The 16,240-nt window shown below is 40.5% G+C and overlaps 1 protein-coding gene across 2 annotated transcripts; it reads left to right on the top strand.

Annotated features, from left to right (window-relative positions):
• Positions 1-432: 432 nt before the first annotated feature.
• Positions 433-8,051, top strand: zgc:136971 (S9 family peptidase). 2 transcript variants are annotated; one of them, XM_058642741.1, is made up of 22 exons: positions 433-788; positions 1,330-1,465; positions 1,792-1,867; positions 1,952-2,027; positions 2,102-2,202; positions 2,363-2,497; positions 2,617-2,708; positions 2,972-3,009; positions 3,100-3,221; positions 3,312-3,372; positions 3,743-3,837; positions 4,133-4,184; positions 4,527-4,622; positions 4,988-5,091; positions 5,608-5,740; positions 5,816-5,899; positions 6,014-6,094; positions 6,776-6,864; positions 7,081-7,274; positions 7,418-7,520; positions 7,665-7,771; positions 7,890-8,051. In XM_058642741.1, exons 1-22 carry the CDS (start codon positions 671-673, stop codon positions 7,987-7,989), a joined length of 2,193 nt encoding a protein of 730 aa, XP_058498724.1. In that variant the 5' UTR covers positions 433-670; the 3' UTR covers positions 7,990-8,051. The 2 variants fall into 2 exon arrangements, with proteins under 2 accessions (XP_058498724.1, XP_058498726.1); XM_058642743.1 differs by lacking the exon at positions 4,527-4,622 and having other exon boundaries at positions 435-788.
• The last annotated feature ends 8,189 nt before the right edge of the window (positions 8,052-16,240 follow it).

Raw genomic sequence — 16,240 nt, 5'->3', positions numbered from 1 at the left:
AAGCCTAACTTGACCATTACTATAACGTTTGTGGATGTCTGAAAATTATTATTCATAATTGCATATCACAATGTTTTGAAATCACATTCAAATAGAGATGGGACATACCACTTGTTGTGTCCGATACCGATAATTAGCCTGATACAGTCATTTTACATCATTTATGAACTATGAAGCTGTTAACACATTTTAAAGAGATAATTCTCCAACTGTGTAACTGTTCACATGTTATTAAACGTAATAACATGTTTAAATCTAACACTTTTCCTTTCATATGAAGATAACTTAATGTTGGCACCCACAGACAAAAATAAGCTAAAGAAACGTGGAAAAAAGTTTCTTAACGCGTCAAAGTTGACAAACAATGTCATTCTCTGCCGCCCCCTTGCTGCCACTGTCAGGCGGTACACCCCTGTAACCACAGCAAAGTGGTATCGTCCACTCAACATGGAGGCACTGATATTGTTTTGGTCGAATGAGCTGTGGAAGTAAACGAGAGAGTTGTGTAAATGCCTTGACGAACTGGTCTGTTGTTATAACACTAATAACCGTGTCATTAGCGTCAGGAATGAGTATGCTCTCGTATGTCCACTGTTCACCTGCACTTAGCGTCGCTGTGGTAATTGAGGTTTAGCAGGTTATTGTAAGCTGTGTGCGGCAGCTGACACGCATGGAGCCCGCACATATCACCGGTGTTTACGGAGAGGTCAGTGGTCTCCCTGCTCCTGTTTCTGCATATGTGAGGGAGGAGCAGCTCCCAGGGCTCCAGGTCTACACTGTGACGACAGGTGAGCTGCTACTGCTAACTACAACTACTATGCTCCACCTTTATTTTGTTTCTAAACGGAAGCTTTCAACGTTCCCGGAAATCCGCTCAAATACAGACCGAATACATGCTTTTATGACATTAGGTTTTGTGATAGTAATATGTAGTAATAAGTTTTACAAAGTGAAGCCATCTGTTTCTCTGCTTGGACACCCTGACTGTTGGTTTTGGATGTTTTGGTTCAGGGGAGGAAGGGACATTGTCCTGTTCATACCACCACAAATGACCACTTTATTATAATTTGACAGACTATATATCAGACAGCTTGCAATTAAAGTCTGATACTGGATTTCTGAGGCAGAAACACTATCAATATTTGAGGTTTTGAACTTGATAATGATAATAACAATGTGGGTACATAATGTCATAATCAGTGACCCTAATTGTCCAGTAAGATTCACAGTTTTGTTTTTTTTTGCCAAGATCCCCAAAAGATTTATAATTTGAAGATATTTTTGTTTATTTTTTAACTTTTATCAACTCCTCACTGTGTCCACTTCCAGTGTGGAGACAAAGTGACCTGGTCCAAGGGTCCAGACTTAACTTCTCCAAGCAGTGGACTTTGATTGCAGAGGGCAATGACTGCAAGAGCATTAAGACTGTCCTCCCTCCTGGACCTTCCACTCCTATGTCCAGAGAGTGAGTTGTACTCTTATTATTTACACAGTAAGAATTCTGAATCTGTGTCCTAAAACCTCAAAGTGATTACTAAAATATCATTGCTCTTTTTGGGATTAAAGACAAATTGAACAGCAACAGAAAATCTTATCTTTGCTGACCTTCTCATATATCTGGAGGGATGTAAAAGTGTGTTAAAGGTGCAAAACACCCTGACACAAGTATCAGTGATGTTAATTATGGTCATACATAATTTATTTTTCCCCAAAGAGAGCAGTAAAACTTTTGTTCTGTTATATTTTCATTGAAGCCAAACTGAAGAGAATTATTTCTCTTCTGATCTTTAGGTTTCTGAGTAGATTTTCTCCCATTCAAGGCCAGAAGGCGGTTGTCAAGGAGACCTGTGGCTATCAGTTCCTGGAGGTGAGAAAATGAGGTAACTTTATCACACCATACGCCTGATGTTCAGGCATTGTGAACAATTCTGTTGTGGATGTTAATATTTAGATATGGGACTGCCATGGCCTCAGGAGATGCCTCAACCTGACTGCCCTCAACAAACATGGCCGTGTATATGACGACGGTAAATGTGATCTGTTTTGTGTCCTGATATTGTTGTGTGTTTCTGTAATTACATAGCGATAATTGTGTTTCCAGCTCAGTTTGGCTGTCTGTCATGGTCAGAGTGTGAGAACAAACTGCTGTATGTAGCTGAGAAGTGCAAGGATACGTCAGATGAAAAATCTGCCTGCGGCATGGTATTTTGCACACGCACACACACATACACACTTAACATAATAAATGCCAAACACAAGCACATAATGTTCAATTAAATTGTTAAGACAAAACATAAAGTACATTTATGTTGTTAACTACATTAAAAGTGTGTACATTGTGGATGTCATTGTGTCTAAACAGGACTCAAGTGTGTACCACGAGGACTGGGGTGAGGCTTTGACCAACAAGAGCTGCCCAGTGATTTGTGTGGCGAATCCTCAGGCTGGCACGGTCAGTGTGCTGCAGGGCGTTCAGTCCGACATCTCACCTGGACAGGTAAGAATACATCAGCGTACGTAGCAGGATTTGGATGTTTTATGGACTGTTAGAGTCTGACTTTAGTGTCCTGGTGTATTCTGTAAAAATGACGTGTGTGTCTGTGTGTTGTCCTCCAGGCTTTGTGGGCTCCCGGGAGTCAGTCTGTGTTTTTCGTCGGGTGGTACCATGAACCGTTCAGACTCGGACTGATGTTTTGTTCCAACCGCAGGTCAGTTACAGAAGCATACAGAAGCAAGAAGCATTTACCCCCCTCGACCAGGTTTATTGAGCAGTAGAATTCACCTCAGAAACCTTTCATGGAACATTTTTTGTGTTTTGTGATGTCTCGTTTTACTCACGCAATGTTGCAGTTGCCTTAGACTGTCTTGACATAAACCTAAAGAATCAGAACATGTAAATATATGTTTATGTCCTCAAACTACTGAGTTGAAATGATTATTTACCATCTACTCTCTTTAAATTGTGTTTCAGATCGGCATTGTTCAAGCTAGATCTGGATGGACACTGTGGTGAGTATATGGCTGTGCCCCTCGATTTATTCATTAAACTCACAAATAAAAGTTGATCTGATCCTCGAATCCCCCGTCCATCCAAACCAGAGTGTCTGTCAGAGAACGACAGGTCAGTGTCCTGTCCTAGGCTGAGTCCAGACGGGTCCACGTTGATCTACCTGCAGGGCCAAGTGTTTGGTCCGCACAATCAGTGTCTCAGTCTCAAACAGGTACCTCTACTCTCTCTGTCTCTTTCTCTCTGGCCCTATTGTTGTGTTCCTAACATCAACAGTTAAACAGTCACTGTTAATGTTTCACAGCTGGACCTGAGGAGTGGGAAGACGTCCACACTATTGGATGTTGTCAACAGACCACAGCATGGTAGGTTATCGACTTGTCGCTTTTTTATTTTGTTACATATTCATGTTTCCCAGTGGATGTGGACTGTTGTGACTCTCAGATTTCTCCTCTTATGCCATTATTAGGTTTTTCTTTTTATTGAACTACTGATTAAAACTTTCAGTTTAGGCCTAATAATATCAGTTTTGTCTCATGGTTGTCAGAGATTATTGTATGATTATTGATGAAGCTGATGCATTTTAATGAACAAGAAATGAACAGAAACCTTTTGCTGAGTGTGAAAATGACATAATGGATGCAATAAATAAAATGAAATAAATGAAAAAATGAAAAGAGAGCTTAGTGGAGGATGAGAGGTAAAACAAAATATGTCTTTCTTGTTTCTCTTTAGATGCGTTTGCAGGTGTTTATGAGGCTCTTCCTTCCTGCTGCTGGTCTGCAGACAGTCAGAGAGTGTTGTTCAGCAGTGCCCGCAGGAACTGGAAGGTAACAACCATATATGAAAGGAACAGGTTGATATTCATAGCTTTTTTGCCAATAGTTGATGTTAGTAGTTTCCTTCTGTTTCCAGGATTTATACTAGGCAAAGCTTATCACCTCCCTGCTCTATAATCAATACACAATATGAAAGTGATATCAGTCAAAGTATATTTCTCAAACTGTCACATAGTTCCTAAAAACACCTTCAGCTCAAATGGTTTCAGTGTTTTGGTGATTTTCCTCTTACGTTGGATTAGTGATATCTTCATGCAAACATTTGGTCTCCACTTTGTCTTTTCAGGATCTGTTTATGGTTGACAGAAGATCAAAGAAAGTCACTTCCCTCTCTGATAGTAAGATTCCATCCTCTCCTCCACCTCCTCTCTCTCTTCTGTCCTCATCTCCATCACTCTGTTTCCCTCCACCACCTCCTCAACTTTTCCATCCTTCCCTTTCTCCCATATTTCCCCCTCCTCCTTCCCCTTGTTGGCTTCCCCATCTTCCCCCCGCTTTCTTCACTCCTCCTCCTTTTCCTTCTCTTGCTGTTCCTCTCTCCCCTCTCCTATATCCACTTCCTTCTGCTCCTCTCTCTCCTCCCCTTCCACCTCCACCTCCATTTGCTCCAGTTTCTCAAACTGCCTTTGACTCTGTCCTTCCTCCTCCTCCTGCTTCTCCTCCTCCTCTTCTTCCTTTAGATTCCCTTCCTGATCATCCTCTCCCTCCTCCTCCTCCTCCTCCTCCTGCTCCTCCTTTATATTCTGATCATCAGGAGCACACGCATGAACTTAAAGGTATGACAAGACCACTAGACAACATCCTGCCTGGAAATTTCAAAAATAAATGTCAACGGTTACAGAAACATGACACCATGAAGACAACCGTTCATGAAATTAAATTAATAAATGAAAAAAAATAATTATATATATTTGTAAATGAAGCAGAAGAAAATTAGCACTCTTGTCACATATTTTATTTCATGAATCTTCTACACATCATCGTCATCTGATTCTTATTTCCGGGGTCTTGACATAATGTCCGCATGTGCAATTTAATGTGGTTAGATCATTTTAAAACGTGATCGCTATGATTTTTACTGCTGTTTTCCCCAAAGTTCTGTCCTTCCTTGCTTCACTCTCTCTGTTGTGTTTATCTGCAGGTCCATCTTATCTTTCCAAAATCTATGGCAGCTGGAAGCTGCTGACAGTCCAGGGGGACCTGATGGTTGTCTGCTGCTCCAGCCCCAATATACCACCCACTCTGGTCAAACGACACACACACACACACGCACATTGATATTGAATTACCTTATAAATACAGTGTTGTCCACAGTGTACATTAACCACAACCAGTTCATGCTTAACCCTAATCTTAACCTAACCACAATTAAATTATTAGCCCTAAACTTAACCAGTTCCCCAAAAATTAGGTTATGTCTCATTAGGACCAGGTTTTGGTCTCCATAAGGGCTACTGGTCCTGACAAGGTTAGTGTTTATGTTAGAAATGTGGCCAGTCAATACAAACATGCACACACACACACACACACACACACACAGTTCTTAGTGAAGCCAAGTCTTAGCCCTCCAAAACCCCTCCAAAAGTTCTGAGGACCAGTCCTCTCTCAAAATGTCCTCACAGAGAAAGGTTTGAATCAAAATGTGTCCTCACGTCCTACTTCAGACACATGCACACAAAATAATATCCAAAATATTTACGTAAAAATGCATTTACATGTAATGTGATGTGTGTGTGTGTGTGTGTGTGCGTGCGTGCACAGATGGTGGGTTTCCTTCCCTCAGCAGGTGGACCGGTGTCCTGGCGAACCCTGCAGCAGCCTCCTCTGACCTTTGACTTCGACTGGACTAGTCTAGATGTTACACCTCCACCTGAGGAGGACAACATCCACTACTGTGAGCTTTCAATCTCTTCTTCCGAATAAAACCCGCTCAGACTTTTTGTAATGCTCTCTTACCATTTCTCTGTAGCTGGTCTGGACTTTGGCGCTGTCCTGGTTAAACCGTCTTGTTCCCTCCATGTGTCCAGTGTCCCTCTGGTCGTTTTCATTCACGGTTTGTTTACACTTCAGTGTGTTTGTATTTTTGCATGCAGAGTAGACACACATTATAACAAGCTGTTAATGACTTATTTCTGTGTGTTTTTGGGTGTTTGTTTTGGTCCGTCAGGTGGCCCTCACTCACAGTTCCCTGCAGAGTGGAACTGCACCACAGCTGGACTGACTAAACTTGGCTTTGCTGTGCTCATGGGTGAGATGCCTCTGTTTTGTTTTAAAAGCATATACTGTTCACACAGGAGCACCTCAACTATTCATTTACTATTCATTCATCAAATTTTTATTGTATTTTGTTTTGTCATGAGTTAGATGAGGACATCAGAACTAATCTCCTGTCAGTCCAGGAGCAGGGTCATTATCTTATATCAGGATAGACGGGGGGAACAGCAACATAGTGCTTGTAAAGAGAGACGACTGCAAACAGGTCGGCGTTTGATTGAAAACACAAAGTTCCTGTGAACATTTCACAGGTTAATTTGGCTGCTCAAAAAACACAGCAATTAAACGCTTCTTGGATGCAGCATAAAAATACTGTTATGTCATTTCTGTTCATGAAGAATAAGCAGAGACAGAATCATAACATCATCAAAATTTATGCATTGCAGCTTTAAAAAAAATAAAATAAAATGCAAATTGTGAAATTGTATTTTGTCTTTTTTTTTTCTCCTTTACTTTTACACAATTACACAAGGTAAACTGTAAAGGTTTTGGGATTTATTGTGTGCGTTCTGTGTGAACCACTTTTGACAAGTCTAAAACGGAAATCATGGCCTTTTGGTGAAACAACGGAAAAAGGGTCATGTTTTTGATGTTTGCTTTTCAGTTTGGACCTAGCTCTCTCTTTCTCACTCTCTCGCTCTCTCTATATATTCAGTTAACTACCGGGGATCCACAGGTTATGGCCAAGACAGCATTCTATCCCTGATTGGTCAGATTGGAAGCCAGGATGTAAAAGACGTCCAGGTATGGGCTGTGACTCCTTTAGATCCAGAGACTAGGATAGAGTGCAGGTAAAAACAAACAAAAGAGTACAAATAACTACAGAATAATCTGTAAAATACATGAGAATCTAATGACTTCTGTAGATGGTTAGCAGCCTTTTCCGTAAATCATGTGAAACACCTTAAACATCTCGGGATTATCTTGAAAAGGATTTAATCTCACTGTCTTTTTTTCCAGAGGGCTGTGCTAACTGCACTGGAGAGCGACCGCACCCTTAACCCCAAACGCCTGGCCGTTATCGGTGGTTCACACGGGGGCTTCCTGTCCTGTCATCTGGTCGGTCAATACCCCGAGCACTACAGAGTGTGTGCAGCCAGGAACCCTGTCATTAACGCTGCCACTTTATTGGGAACCAGCGACATTGTGGACTGGTGAGAGACGTGCATAATACACTCACACTGCCTGGATTCCACACATCATGCACCTGAGCTTTAGCTCCACTTTTCAAAATTCAAACCACTTTATAATTTGAATCTTCCTCTTCTTCTCCTCCTCCTCTCCTCCCTGTCTCAAGGCGTTACACCAGTGTGGGCCTTCAGTACTCATATGACCAGTTACCCACTGCTGAAGCTCTGGCTGTTATGTTGGACAAGTCACCCATCAAACACGCTGCTCAGGTCAGATACATGCACACTTTACATGACCTGAAGGTTCATAACAAATTAGCCACTTTGACACAGGACCTTTTTTATGGACCATGTTTTAACAGTTTAACATAGTGTCATGAGGAAATTGTACTGCAACTGCTTATCTGTATATAGATTAAGGCTCCAGTGCTGCTGATGTTGGGAGGCAGAGACAGGCGAGTGTCACCTTACCAGGGTCTGGAGCTTTATAAAGCACTGAAGAGCAGAGGTTCACCTGCCAGGTACGACAAAGCTTAGTATATCTCAAATCCCAACAGTCCAAACCCTGACAGCAGAAATAAGTAGTTATGTTTAACTCTGACTTACAATCTCTGCCTGTTGGTATGTCTGTCTCTCTAGACTGTTGTGGTTTGCAGAGGACGGACATTCACTGTCCAGAGTGGACACACAGGCCAACTGCTTCCTCAACACAGTGCTGTGGCTGCACCAGTATCTCTGAACACAAAGTTACCTAATTTTGTAAAATAAAAATCCGGAGCATTAAATAAAATTCAATGTATATCTTCCGTGTATATTGTATTTAATTTGGTTGCAAACAGTTACAGAAATACCAATTGATATAATTTGCCTACATTGTTGCTAAATGTTCAAATCTGACTTCTTAAAAAAGGGTTTTCTACAAATAGGATGGGATTGTGTAACCTGACAAATGTCATTTTGTCCAGTAAGTGCAACTTGCATAATGTCCAGGAGATGGCAGTCTCTGCCTGGCATTGCTTTGGTCCCCATTGAGAGCACTTATTGCTTTATAAACCAGCCTAAATACAGTGCACTGATTAGCCACACTAATATTACTGCAAACTGGTTTTAATGTTGTTGTTAATCAGTGTGTTTTTTTTAATAAGCCTTAATTGATAGTACAGATGGTAAAACATAAACTCCCTTTTAAACAGGTCATGGAAATATCCTGCTCTGCCACATTAATAACAGTTACCTGTTTATTACCTGTGATCTGACAACACAGAGTGAAAAATAGTTGGATCGACTCTAGGCAGACGACTTTGTGCACAGTAGAATAACAGTTGCATTGCAGAAGTGTGTTAATGGCAGCTTGCTTTAAGAAGGAATAAAATTCCCTGCAATCCAGAACTTTCTCTCTTCCAAGTTGTGACATTTTAAGCCTTGTGTTCACCCAGAAACACTACAGAGCTGTAAATCCCACAAACCACTTGAAATCTAATCTGGAGCCTTTAATTGAGGCTCTTGACCAACTTCCTCACAGGACTGCTGAACAAACAGTCCTCTGTAGTGTTGACCTTTAAGCCAAGTTAAGGTATTTCTTCTCATAGTGATCACCTCTTGCCACAAATGGTTGGAACACACTCATAAACACTCATTTGGATTCTCTTCAGCTCAGCAACCTCACATGTGACGATGGCTTGCAATTTAGGTCTCAAGGCACTTTTTTTTTTTTTTTTTTTTTTTTTACAAAGCCTGTGCTTCTCTTCCCAAAGACAAAAAAAAGACGAACTCTACACGGGACAAAGAGCAGAGGTGACTGAGACGGTTGAAAACAAAGCAAGTGTTTGTTGGTGGCCTCGCTGAAAATTCCCTCCACTTTGATTTCCCAGACAACACAAGTTGACATTCATACAAATTAATTTAACAGATGCAGATTTGCCAAGATTAAGTGCCTGAGATAGAGAGACGCGGAGGTGCTTTGATAGTTTCCAGAAGTTTCCTCTCAGCAGTGTCACCCTGGTGGTGTCCCAGACATGGCGTCGGTGTTAATTGTCCTCTCCACCAACACGCTGCTCTGTGGCCTTGACTGCAGCTGCCGCCTGGTGAAGTCACTGGGTGAGGTCACCGGTTTCAGAGAAAGGAGGGGAGGGAGGGAAGGATGGAGATTGCGTTGATGAGGAAGCGAGGGATGAAGAAAAGAGTGAGACAGTGATTAACGGGTGTTCCAGCGAATGAATGGGACAAATAGATGGAGAAGTTCATGCATCCCTCTGTGGCATTCTGGTGTGGGCCGGGACACAGAGATGAGGCTTTGTTGAAAACTAAAGACGGGGAAAGACTTGTGTAGGAGGTAGACAGACAAAGGGAGGAAACTGTGTCTGCGTGTCTTCTGGTACTGTTGGACAAAGAGTCTTTGGAGTTGGTTTGTTTCTCCTCTCAAGTCACTTGTTGGGAAAGGGGAACAGAATGTAGCATTTCTTCCTGAGGAGGGCATCATATTGAAGCTGGCAGGCATGAAAAAAAGTGGTTAGCACTCTTTTCTTTGCAAGAACATACTAGTTCGAGACCCGGTCAGAACAAGGGCCTTTCTGCATAGAGTTTGCATGTTCTCCCCGTGTGTGCGTGAGTTTTCTCCCACAGTCCAAATACATGCAGATTTGGGGATTAGGTAAATTGAACCCTTGAGAATTGACTGTGAGTGTGAGAGTGGGTGGTTGTTTGTCTCTATGTGGCCCTGTGATGGACTGGCCACCTGTCCAGGGTGTACCCCGCCTTTTGCTCTTTCTCAGCTGGGATTGGCACCAGCACCCCTTATGTATAGGTGGCTTATCCTGATAATGGCACATGATGGATCAACAAAGACATCAGGATTCATCCCAGGTGTAAAAATATCCAACTTTGATGGCATGTTGATATTGATATCTGTATGTTAAATATGAAACTACTGACAACAATGACTGATCACAACAGAACAACAGATTGCAGACTGGTTTTGTCGCATCTCATTTTGTCTAGCCGTCACAAAATAACACTGAATAATACTCACTCATTTACTCACTCATCTTCTACCGCTTTATCCTCCACATGAGGGGGCACTGGCGCCAATCTCAGCTGACGTAGGGCAAAAGGCAGGGTACATCCTGGACAGGTCGCCAGTCCATCACAGGGTCACATGTAGAGACAAACAACCATTCCCTCTCACACTCACGGTCAATTTACAGTGTCAAATTGACCTAATCTGCATGTTTTTGGACTGTGAGAGGAAACCAGAGAACCTGGAGAAAGCCCACGCACACACAGGGAAAAAATACAAATTCTGCAGAAAGGAGCCGGTACACTGAATATCAATTTTATTAAATAAAACATGTTTTAGCACAAGGATTATGTGTGGGACAATTTATTGGCCAATAAATGCATTAACATCCTTAGTTTAACACAATGCAGTTGTCTTAATCCGAAGAACTCGTTGTTGGAAACGCAATTCTCATTCTGCTGTAATTTATTTTGACGATGGAGCCCTCTAATTGTCAGGCCTGTTCGTGGTGGATGATTTAAACCCTCAGAGGGACAAACCTGCCTGTAATCATTGACTAAACTTACATCCACTGTGAGCAGTCTTGCCAGAGGAAATGGGCATTGAGACCTTGTAAAGTTATGGGATTGGGAAAGTAATGTCATACTCTTGGAATACAAAGTCCAAAGTATAAAAAGAAAAATTCGGCATAACATTTGACATGAATGGGCTGAAATTGGATTTGAGCTTTTATTCTGAATTTAAAGGGCTGTTCACACTTTGTTATGGCAACTTTTCTTCCAAACCCTTCAGTCATTACCTTCACCTGTGGACACTGGGTGTGTGCCAAGGTATGAGGTGTTCAAAATGTGTGTGAATGTGAGCCAGCGTGTTTAAAGTCTGACTTCACATGAGCCAATAAATCGCTCATTCCTTGTTATGCTTTCCCCTTTGTCTCCAGCCTCTGAACTCTCTTCCTGTCCGCCATCCGTTATTTTCTTTGTCTCCTTGTTTTTAACGTGGAACAATTTGTGAGTGTACACAGCGTTTGTTCACAAGCCTGTGAAACCGAGCTTTAACCTGGGGGGAAGCAGCATTTTGCCATCTCTGTTTCAATCAGCCTTTGACTTGTAAAGGCTGTTTGAACAGTGAGCTGTGACCTTTTCATTTTTTCTTCTCATTTTATCTCTCTCATTCCCTCCCTGTCTCTTCTCCTTTGTTCTCTCTCTACTGATTTGTTTGGTAATTCTACCTTTTCTTTGGTAAATTCTGTTAGATCAACATAGAGTTGTAGTATTTTAGTTGTGGTGATTCCACAGCTGGCTGTGACTGTAGTATATTATGGCAGGATGGGCTATTGTCTAATGAGCAGAGGTGGAAAGAGTACTGAAATATTCTACTCAAGTAAAAGTACCATTATTTTACATATACATTTTCTACATAAGTACAAGTAAAATTACTGGTTCAAAAATGTACTCAAGTTAAAGTCACTTAGTTACTTTCTTAACAAGGTTGGGGTTCTTTTTGTCATGCAAAAATGACAAGGGTACACCAATCTCACATGAATTGTTTTTAATTTACAAACCTTTACAAATTAATGTGCTGACAAAATATGTAAACACAATGTATCAGTCAAAATGGGTCAAAGGTCACAAATGTTTTAACATTCACACTCACTCAGGGACCTTAATTAGCATCAATTCACCTGTCCTCATCATTCACCTGTCCACATCATTCACCTGTCCTCATCATTCACATGTCCTCATCATTCACCTGTCCTTATGATTCACCTGTCTGTCCTCATCATTCACCTGTCTTTACTCATCATTCACCTGTCTGTCCTCATCATTCACTGCACCATACAATGAATCTGCCTTATAATTTCATTTGAACTGCAAATAAGAAGTTAACTGCAGTGCCAGACTTTGTTTTAAGCGCTAATTCATTTTTTTTTTCCAACATTAGAGTGAAAACACTAACGAGTTGAAGGATCATGACAGAATAATTTGGTATATTAATAAAAAAAAACAAGGTGCAACAAAGGCTAATGTTAACATATAATCATAAACTGTAGTGAATATGTGAAGCATGTGATTTTAGATGCCACTCAAACTTCTGCTTCACCAAAGAGAGAAAATAGGGATGTGCAGGCCAAACAGGAAACTAATATTTGATTTTTGTGATTTCTTTACACTGTTTGATATGAGACTGGTGTTCTTTTAAGTATGTGTTCAATTTTCCAAAAGGAAACCTGACTTACCTTACCTTACCATACTGTTCCTAACTTAATTAATTTATTAATTCACAAACTTTGGTTGAACTTTATGCTGAACACAGATAGCAATCTGACCTCTAAAAGACAAAATAACCATAGATGCAAATTGCCTAAATGTTTACCAATATAATCACATTAATGTGTGTGTGTGTGTGTGTGTGTGTGTGTGTTTGCACAGAGAAAATAAAAGAATGCATGTTAATGCCTGCTCTGTGCTAAGTCCACAGCAATCAGAAGGTCCTGGGAATCCTCTCTGTTTTTGGTTGTGTGAGCCGTCTGAACTCTGTCTCACACAAAGCTCTTTCATCCTCTCCTCCTTACATCCATTTGGCTCATCTCCATCTGTCTTTTGTCACATTTATCTATCTCGAGATTCCCATGCTGCGCACTAAGCTACTTTGTTGTACCACAGCCATGCAGGATAATATCGGGGGGTGAGAGTTGAGGTTGTGCTGGGCAACAGTAATTCCTTGGCTGACGTACGTTTCGGGCCTTTCGATCTTCTCTGGACAACAATGTACTTGTTGATGACAAGGTAACTGTAAACTTGATATTACTTGACCTTGTTGTTTTTTCATGTTGCTATTATGACGTAGGTGTGACTGACCTGCTGTTCAGAGGATCTGTGATATGACAGAGGCCATTCATTTTGTATTTATGCAACATTCCTTGTTTATTGATATGGGACATAGGAGTTTATGAAGGCTTTTATCTTGTTGAAATGATGAGATTGGCGCATGACATTGACAACAGTTACTGATAGCGGAATTAAAGGGGCACCACACTGAATTTATACATAGGAGTTTTGTTTTGCCAGTCCTTGTGACGATAAGGCATCTCCATGAATCAAACCTTCAGCAGCCAAATCGTTCACTAACTCATTCTAAGTCACTAAAATCCTTATGCACCTAAAGATGCACCTTATTTTGGATTCACTGTGTCTTCTGAAAATATTTGGAATCCCTCAGCAGTAAAGGGAATACACAAATTACAGAAATAAACATACATGACATGGCCTCGTGATTGACTGACAACCTTATGTGTTTTCATGCAACCTTTTTAATCATAAAGTTCCATCACCATCAGTCAGATAAACACGCACTCTGAACCCGGTGTTCCTCTGATTCAGCTGCAGTGAGCCTTGATATAACTTTATCGAGTTAAAAAAAAATAAAATCCTAACATCTGTAACTGCACAAAAAGTTGTCTTCCAATCAAACGTGAATGGACTCACTGAACTCAAAGTCAGACAGATCCGATCATCTGATGTTGCTGTAAGATCTCATGCCAGTACATAAAAAACATCTTTGGCCAGTCTTATCTATCAATTACTGTAAAGTCAGGTCATTTTTAAAACAATATTATGACCATCTGTAATATTCTTACAACACATTCATTTTCGTAGAGTCAGGTTTTTTTTAAATATGTACTGTCGGCAATGGACTTCCATCTTTTTCTACAGCAGAAGAAAACTACTTTAAGAGAAGCCCCATCCACATAGACTTTATACACTTTGTTATGTATGTTGTGAATAAATAGAGAAATCCTGCACTTTTAACATTTCACTGACATTTTGTTTTCTTTAGATATCGTAAAGTATCGCTATATGATTCTTTTGCGATATATTGATTGTCAAAGAATCATTGATTGGGATATTATTGATATTGTGGACCGTATCGCGTATCGTGAGGGAACCTGTGATTCCCACCCCTAGTGCTCCACATAAACCCAAATGCGAGCAACGAGCAAAGGAACGTGAGACAACAGCAGAGAGGGTGGAGGAGTGAAGATCCTTTCTGGTATACAACGGCCAACATGGTTCCCTGATGCTCTTAGGAAAAGCAGGGGTGAGCAGAGGAGTCCTGTATTTGTTGCACACACACTGGACAATGGATAATATGGTTAACATAATTGTTAAGCAAAGAAATTCACTGTTTCATCCACATCCTTTGTCCTTGTTAATATAAGTGTCAGGCTAAGTAAGAAAATAAGTCTTTGTTTGAAAAAAGGCCATCATTGTGAGAGGCTTATCAGATGAAAAGTCACAGAAATGGCAGAGTTGTTTGCTTTTGAAAGTTCCAGCTATTTATGAATAAATAAAAGCTGTTTAATTAGATGAGGATGGACGTATGGCTTTATAGAAGTTGTTGCATAACCTTTTCCATCCATTCTCAATTTGCCCTAAAAATCAGAGACCTCTGCCTCTATTCTCTAGTAAATCATGTGAATCATTGTATTATCCTATGTTCAATACAATAAAATAATTTTTCTGTCCAGTTCAGTCAATACCATCAAAAGAAATGTTCAAAGGAGTTTTTTTTAAACTGTTTTCAACACAAATCATTTCAGGTATGTTCTCTGTATTCTGCTGTAACTCTTGTTCTGCCTGCAGGTGACGACTCTACCATTAACCTTTTGACTATTGTAAATTTAAATCTGTAAAGCATGTTGTTACTCACCACAGATCAGGCTCTTCCACTGAACACATCTCCCAAGACTTTCAGTCATATTAAACAATAACAAAAACCAAGTACAGTTGAGTGAGTCACTTATTATTTCCATACTAGCTACTAATTAACAGAATCTTTATTATGTCAAGGGTTTCATGTCCCTATTGGAAAAAGGTGTCATCAAGAAGATTAGGGTATATTTGCTGTTTGTTTATGTTTTTGAATCTTCACAAATGTTGGTTTATTTCAGCATTTCTGTTTCGTGCATCAGCATGTGTGAGTGTCCGTCTCTACATATATGCAAATTGCAGGGGTTTGTATTAATAATCCATGCGGCAGAGCGTTTCGTAATGTGCGCTGTATTATTCATTGATGAGAGATGGGACGCCATCCTGGACTCACCTATCATTACACTGCTCAGTGATTCATTCAGTGTGTGTTTGCATGTGTGTGTGTGTGTATCACTTTAGGTGTGTCACTGTGTTGACATGATGTATAGCTTTGTCTTAAATTTAAACTAAACAGTGCTTATTAAAAGAAGCACATTAGAACATTTCTAACGTGCTTACCTCTGTGTATAGGATTATGCTGTTTTTATGGCTTTCATCTACGTACATGCACTGATGACAGTCACAAGGCCACCAAATCCATATTTTAAATCACAGAGGATAAGTGGTTTGCTCCCATGATATCTGGGACCAGGGTTTTTAGGTTAGATGATAAGCTTTTCTCATTAAAGGTGTGCTGGGCCACACATTTGGTGCAGTAGATAGCACCTTTGCCTTTGCAGCAAGAAGACCTGGGTTGAGCCCCAGTTGGAACAAGGGTCTTTCTGCATGGAGTTTGCATGTTCTCCTTGTGTGTGATTGGGTTTTCTCCGGGTTCTCAGACAGTTCAAAAACATGCAGATTTACATCAGGTTTTGCGGATTTGCTAAATTGACCATAGCTGTGAGAGTGGATGGCTGTTTGTCTCTATGCGGCCCTGTGACGGACTGGTCTATCCCTGCCTTTTGCCCTATATATCAGCTGGGATTGGCACCAGTGACCCTCATGTGGAGGATAAAGTGACAGAAAAAAAAGAAATTTGAAATCATTTCCAGAACTGAATGTCATATTAGTACAAATTCTAAAAGTGACCATGTGAGAAATCTGACCAAATTACATTTTTATTTATATCACATTACAGTATATTCTGTCTGATGGGATCTTACTATTATTATAATGTTAGTAATTTACAGTTTTAGAAATTCACTTAATATTTGGCCATT

This window comes from Solea solea, chromosome 11 (genome assembly GCF_958295425.1).
Source record: "Solea solea chromosome 11, fSolSol10.1, whole genome shotgun sequence".
In the NCBI taxonomy this organism is placed as follows: domain Eukaryota; kingdom Metazoa; phylum Chordata; class Actinopteri; order Pleuronectiformes; family Soleidae; genus Solea; species Solea solea.
Note: the sequence above shows the minus strand (reverse complement) of the source record. Positions and strands in the feature narration are given on the sequence as shown.